Here is an 8,016-nt window from a genome sequence, read left to right as displayed (position 1 = left end):
ATATAAAACCAACAATAAATGTTTTATTGAAATTAAAAACCAATAAATACCAAAATATACAGTATGAAAAGTTGTTTACAATAATCCACTGAGAACTTTATATTCAAACGTTTGTACTATAGTTTTATTCCATAAATATAATAAGATATCTAGCTTCAAAAGTATTCAATTGAAGTCTTCGCAATCCTAGCATTTCAATTTGAAAGGAGACTGACTGAATTATTCAAGTGTCAATGTGCAGCTAAAAATATACATTAACACAGCTCAATTTCTTTCAAATTTATTAACTTTTAAATTTTAATAATACGCCTCCCAATGTAGATGAATACGATGTTATCTTTTACAATTTCCGGTTTTAAAATATTTAACAATTCAACATGTTCACTAAACTGACAAACTGACAAACTGGCGATGTTCCAAATCATTAAATGTATATACCACACCGATATGTATATGCTACGTATACAGAAGTAAAGAAAATATAACCCGTCATTTATTCGGTTTAGTAAAAAATGTTTTTACAAATCATATGTAATGTGAAAACTGATCGTGTTGGCATTTTTCGGCCGACATCTTACAATTTTACATGTAAAAGGAAATCGCTAAAATACTGAACTCCCATGAAAATGCAAACATTAAAACAGAAAGACCCTAATCAAATGGGAAAAAACAAAAGCTCAAACGCATCAAATGAATGGATAACAAAAAAATTCTGACTAGGTACAGGTATATTCTTATGCAGATAATACATATTATATTGACAACAATGTGTGAAAAACAGATTTAATAGGCTAAAATATCAAAATAGGGGTATAGCATTCAGTATTGGGTTATAATCTTTATCACTATAACATTACAAAAAAGTTACAGAGAAACAAAATAACATGTACACAAAGCACACAAAGAAAATGAAATACAGGAATACAAAACATTTTCAATAGCACAATAACACAATGTAAAAGACGGGATATTTAAGTACAGCGTAAATGTCATATGTTTTTAGTGGATTTCGTGTTTTATTCTTATTTATTATTTATAACTGTTGATGTAAACGTTTTTTGGTTTCGTGAGTCTTTGTTTACTCCTTGGTTTTGATTGTTATTGTCTGTCAAACAAACACACAAAAAAAGTAAATAATACTTACGCACATTTCGCGTAGGAACCATTCGATTATTATTGTATTATAACCTTATGTGATATCAATTAATATAACATTAATTATGTCGTTGAATACAATAGAATGACAACAACAAGGAATAGCAAAACACTAATTAACACACACGTACAATTGAAACACAAATTTTCTTCATCTATACCGTTTTGTATATGTTCATTTGATAGTGATTCTGTGTTTTCAATCGATACTTGTGTTGAATAATTTGGCAACCTGGGATAATATATCAGAGTTTACGGTATCATAATTTTCTGATAAGGTAGAAAATTTTTAATTAGGTTGCAGAGCATATATACCATTATAATATAATCCAGAATCGTGCAAATGAGTGCGACCATAGTTTGAATAAAGATCGTTTCTGAATTAAAGTACCGATTTAAATAAAAAATTATGTTGAGTGCAGATGAATTGTGTAAACATTTTGACTCATTTCAGGAATATGACAGTTCTTGTCCATTCGTTTTTGATGCTTTTTGTTTTTTGATTTTGCCATGTGATTATGGACTTTCCAAATTGATTTTCCTCTGAGTTCAGTATTTTTGTGATTTTATTTTTTGCATATTGATTCATAGATCTTTCGGTTCAAAGCTGACGCCAGACAAATCCGAGAGTATTACCTCGGACACGCACGCTTGATCTCCCATTGTATGTGGTAAATTTATTTGAATTGATACCTGAAGTTTCAAACACAGATAATGAATATAATTTCAAAAAATCTTCCGCTGTTCGGATTACCCAGATATTGCGATTATCCTGTGTGAACTTGTCATGAGTACTTGAAATAATGGCTGATCTATTTATATAATGTGTCTCCCAACTGTGCTTAAAATTAAATCCGTTAGCTGCAGATCAACATCCCCCCTTAAAGTGCAAATTACGTAATGAAACAAGTTGGCGATACACAATATAAAGATTTTCACCAAACATTATACTACTATACAACAGATACTGCATACAAATCCAGAATAAATGTGGTTTCTAAATTTAAGTACCGATTTAAATATTTTGAGTGCATATGAATTGTGTAAACATTTTGAATCATTTCATATATTGAACATGTTGAATCTACAATTTTTTATTTGTTTTTGTGGTATTTTATTTTTCTTTGTAAGTGAGTTTCAATTCCTCATTTCTATTTGGCTTTTTCATCTATTTTCGAAGACTTTGTAAATGTTTGTTTAACATATGTTTGATTGTATTGTTTGATAATGCGTGCTATTTATGTACGCTATTTGTTTTTATTTTTTCCACTTTTATTCTCAATCTTCATATATTAATTTTTGTTTATTTCGTCTTTGTTTGTACTTTACTTATTTTTCTCCGAATATTATTTCTTCGTAACCGCAAATAAAAAGCGAAAATTAAACAGAAAATATAAAAAAGAAGTTTGCATTTATTGTATATTTAAGTAACACGATAAATTACATAATATAATTTAGAGTATTCATGGTGTTTCACAAAAACAAAACCTTTTACTTGCATTTGTATACACAAACAGATTTACCATCGTTATTAATTACAAACAGTTTTGTGAAGTCATTGTTAAAACACATTCCATATGGATGGAAAATATCATTGTCTTTGTTCAGCATTTCTTCACAATTTTCTCCATCTGATGACATTCTTTGTATGTTGCTGGTCGTAAAACCGCCAAAATAAATGTTCTTCTGTCGATCAAGTGTTAAACCTACTATTCCTGAAACGTCCTTACTGTAAACTAGTGTTCCATCTAATTTGATACAAAGGAGTTTACCAACACATCTAACAATCAACTGATCTTGTAAATCATTGTATGCTATGAAGTAAATACAATTAAATCCATGTTGGGTTGTTTTTAGAATTGTCCCATTGGTGTCTAATGTTTTGATAGTACCACTTTCACCACAAACGTAAATTCTGTCACGTCCAGCAGTGATACCATAACATGCAAATCCAACTTTAACTTTGTTGTCCTTTGTCATCGTTGTAGTATTTATAAATTGTATAGACCCCTCTTTATGTAGGGTAATAACAGCTCTGTTGGTACCAGGTATCACAGCAACACCATGAGGTGCGGAGGAAAAAGCTATCTCTGTCTCATAATCTTTACAGTCTCTGTAAACATACACTTTGGTATCGGAAAATTCTATATTAGTAATGAGCAGCTTATTATCATCTGTAACTGATACACTCAAACATCTTTTTACCACATTAGTATTAAGTTTTAATACTGTTTCCTTCTCAAACCCTAGAATATTTTTCATTGGTTCCGCATTTATCTGGGCTTGTTGAAATTTCTTTGGTTTGTATTGAACTTTACATGGTTGGATATACTCTAACAGTGACCCGAACGACTCAAGCTTATCATCTTTCTTTTCGTCAAAGGTAATATCGAATTCTTGTGAATTGGATACTATCTGCTGAATCTTGGCCTCAGCGCTATGAATATTTGTTACTTGTTGGCGAAGGAAAATAAAAAGCTGATCCTTAGATCCATGATCACTCAAAAAATCCATCTCGTTTTTATTTTCTATAACATTGACCAAGACTTGCGATATTTCTTGCTTTTGTTTGTTGATTTCGGTTTCATGTTTTCGTTGGAGAGATGACAAAGTGGTTGTTAATTCACGCTCCAAATCGTCAATTTGTTTCAAAAATTTGGATTTCACTGCTCGGATCTGCTTGGTTATTGTTGATTTGGATTTCTCTATTGATTGTAAGTTTGACTGTCTGTTATTGTCTAAAGCATTCAATGTTGTAATAAGATGCGTCATGTCTTCCATAACATCGTTAAACAGTGCAGACTTTCTAACATCATTCGAGGCAAGTTTCAACGGGAGTACGTTCTGGCAAAGCCTGTGTTTATCAGAAATACAGGCTCTACAGCATACGATCTCATGATCTGTGCAGTAATAATCCAATATCATTTCTGAATGGACATTGTAGTTTTTCTTCGCGGACATAAGGATATTGATCCAATGGACAACAGGTCGATAACATGGTGAGATTTGAAAGCTTTGAATCTGCAATGTGATTCTGCACAGTCTGTACAAAGTCTTTCTTCACAGTCTGAGCAATATTGTGTTGCTGTTAATGACTTATTAGCTTCAGAGCAAGGATCACAGAAACTAGCTGATGCCATAGTAAACCTTCTGAAATAAAGGATTAGTGTGGTTTGATTATACTCCCAATCATAATATTTGTCTACATATTCTTTTTTAAGCCAGTTTCCATGATGAGTAAGATTAGCAGTAAAAGGTTAATAAATCTTGCTTGCGATCTTGTGATATGACTTAAACTACCACAGCTGAACCATTTATGTTCGATACTGTACAATAAACAAGTCGTCTTGTTAAACTTAAGTAAACGTTGGAAATTCTGAGTATGTTTTAATAATACTCATTACTATAATAATTTGATCCTTTTTAAAGGAGTAGGTCCGATAAGGACCGATTTTGGCCTCAAATTTCAAATTCATCTAACGAAAGTTTTTGGACACTTTTTAAACACTTAAGTGTCTATTTCAACGGATTCAATTAGTTTCTGTGAAAGATTTTAACTGATTAAGTCATTAAAAACGCTCTGATGCAAGCTTAAATATGAATAATCTATCAAATATGTCAAAAAACGTCACTTTTCAGATGGTTTTTCTCAAAAATGAAAGTTGCCATGCCGTGTTCATCCTCAACCTTTATATATGTTTTGTATTATCATCAAATACAACTTACATTTCAATGTTATGAATGAACCGTCCAAAAATTAACCAAAATGCTAAAATTTTGAAGATTTCAGTAATTTACCATGACTTATTGATGCTAGAACGGGATACTTTTGCATTGTATTGTAAAAAACGGCTCATATTTATGTAACAGAAGCATTTTACTTTCCAAAATATAGCTTAAAGATTACATGTTCACAATTTTTTAAAACTGCTATATTTTGGGGCCAAAAAGAGGTCTTACTGAACCTACTCCTTTAATCTTATCATAACGAGTACACATTTGAAACATCATTAAAAAAAACATTGCCTCAATCGGATCGTGCAAAATGTTATTTGTATATTACATCATGTATTATGATATGAAACTGGGTGAATGAGCTCATTAATTGTTTCATGAAAAAATATACGCACGAATCCATTGTTGTGTTATATTGTCTGTTTTGGGTTTCTTATGACTTTGTTTTGTTTTTATATATTTTTTAGCAATATCTGACCTAGAAAAAAAGGAATGTCAATAAACTCATCATTGATACCAGGATTGACATTTTGTATTTTTGTCAGATACGCGTTTCAGCTACACAAGGCTCATCAGTTACACTCGAATTAAACAAAATTTAAAAGGCCAAAAAAGTTAGAAGTTAAAAAGCATTGAGGACCATAAATTCCTAAAAAAAAATTTAACCAGTTTTTTTTCTCCATTATGACCATATCAAAAATAATTTATGTCATCATAGAAGTGCTGACTACTAGGCTCGTGAAAACCTCGTGGAATCAACACACCACCAGCAGTGGCATTATACTAAACATCTAATCAAACATGTTAGGCTTATAATTTTGTACATCAGACTCGTGTATCGCATTTGTCGTCTACACAAGTCTCTCAATTACGCGGGAATCAAAAATAATTGGAAGGCCAAATCAATGCATAAATCCAAAAAAATCCTATAAATAACTACACTCGCCCTTTGTTTGATAAAAGTAAAATATTTACCCTACCACAAACGATATCGACCTTTTAAACGATTCGCACTTCCCTTGCAGTGATTTTTACTAAAAAGTATATCAATTACAAGAAAACGATTAAGAGAAAGAAATATATTCATTGACATCATTTGCTTTCAAAAAGAAGAAACTTTTTATGCAACATATGTAAATGATTAACAGAAAAAAATGACGAAAGTATTGTGAAGATATTTACTTTCGGTTTTAAACGTCCATTTTATCAACCCGAGTTTAATGTTAAAATAACTACTTCAAAACTAAGAAAACATACCTGATGGATTTAAATGAGAACAGTACTACGAATTCTGCTTAATATGCAATACTGGATCTTGAAGACTAAAAATACGTAGTTACCGTATCTTTATTTAATGTATGACGATTTTGAACACTATGTGGCGCTGTTATCCGCCTAGTTACACTTCCTGGTTAAAAGTAAATACGACTAGGTCAATTTAAAAAAAAAAAAAAAAGTTCATTACTAGAGTTCCAAATAATTACAATAGATAATCATGCCAGCTACAGTATATATATTTGTTTTTTCGATTATCATTTACGGAAATATTGACACAGACACATGTCTTATAACATGTATAATGCAGAAAAAACAATAATGTAAATTTGTTTAAAGATGTAGATTTTATATTCACTCTAAAATATTTTTTCTCATTTATCCTTAATACAAAAAGATGGACAGTAAATAAAGAGGAAAGTCAAAGACAGACACACAACAAAATAGCCAAATTTGAAAAAAAACAAAAAAACAATCGACTTAACCATGTTAACGTTCATTTAGAATACAAAATGTAACGATACCATACGAAATAATACCAAACAGTGTGCATAAATGTACCCTGTTTTGATATATTAAAACGAAATGAATGAACCACGTATACTTCATTTTCAGTCAATTTTATAAGTGTTTTTATTGTATGTCATCTTTTCCTTTCTTTCTTTTTCTTTTTTTTTTGTTCTTGTTGAGTTTTTATATGTGTTGTAATGAGCAAGGGCGAATCCAGACATTTTAAATTACATGTCCCCATTCAAATGCATTGATCGTCCTAAAAAAAGGGGGGTTCCAACCCCCGGAACCCCCCTCTGAATCCGCGCCTGATGAGTCCATTGATACTATCCACTTATTCATATACAATTGTTGCAGACTCGGACCGATGCATAACAGAACATAGATACCTGTCTAATTGTAGGAGAATAATTAAGTATCCTCTCTGGTAGACTTTTGGCTGTATGTATCATTTTCATTGGTAACTAAAGTTAATATTGTATCCTCATGATTTCATGTTATTTTTACATATTAACTAAATTCTTGCTATTAAAAAAGACTACACGTTTGAAAACGTCTGTGTATAAGTTCGTTTGACTTCACCATTCAAATAATTTTGTATATTCATTTCTAAATTTATTGAGTAATGATGGACTATATGGTCGAAAACGTACTAATGTTGTTTGTTTAACTTCTACCTAATATCCTGGTCATAGCAAAATAAAAAAAAAAACTTCAAAATCCAATAACCCGTCCGTTTCTATCAATGATAAATACAAATTCAACGATACGAAATTCCCAGACACATGCTCTAGAAGAGTATGGTTAACAGTTTAAACACATTGGTGGTCACCTGAAACAGACAAACTCACTGATGGTAAACAAAAATCACATAGCGTTCGATTAAAAATTCTTGCATCGAAAGATTTGTGTAGGCAGGAATCTTCTGGAAATCACATCCATTGAAATTATACACACATGTTTAAATTTATACAATCTTTTTAGTACAGTATGTTATACATCAATGAACCAGACTCTCTTTTCCTAAAAATAGTAACCCATATCATACTGTGAAACTTTTTCTTACACTTCAGTTTAATTCAGGGATGGTAAACTAGTAATTATTTTAGTCACTTTGGCTGCATTACAAAATATTAACTCCTTTAGGTTATGAACACGAAACTGTTAAAACGCTTGAACAACCTTGCCTTTTTTTGATTTTTCAGCTTGACACAAACTTAAAAATTAACATTTTCTGAGGTTTATCTTACATTGTATATTTATGATGCAATGTCTTATAAGTAGATTAAATTTTGAATAATAACTGACACAAAACGGTATTTTTGATTTGACAAATTATTA

The 8,016-nt window shown here is 30.8% G+C and overlaps 1 protein-coding gene across 1 annotated transcript; it reads right to left on the bottom strand.

Annotated features, from left to right (window-relative positions):
• Positions 1–2,646: 2,646 nt before the first annotated feature.
• Positions 2,647–4,080, bottom strand: LOC134727989 (uncharacterized). The gene has a single exon (XM_063592388.1). The coding sequence runs from the start codon at positions 4,078–4,080 to the stop codon at positions 2,647–2,649; it is 1,434 nt and encodes a 477-aa protein (XP_063448458.1).
• Positions 4,081–8,016: the final 3,936 nt, after the last annotated feature.

The sequence above is a fragment of the Mytilus trossulus genome, chromosome 8 (genome assembly GCF_036588685.1).
Source record: "Mytilus trossulus isolate FHL-02 chromosome 8, PNRI_Mtr1.1.1.hap1, whole genome shotgun sequence".
Lineage (NCBI taxonomy): Eukaryota > Metazoa > Mollusca > Bivalvia > Mytilida > Mytilidae > Mytilus > Mytilus trossulus.
Note: the sequence above shows the minus strand (reverse complement) of the source record. Positions and strands in the feature narration are given on the sequence as shown.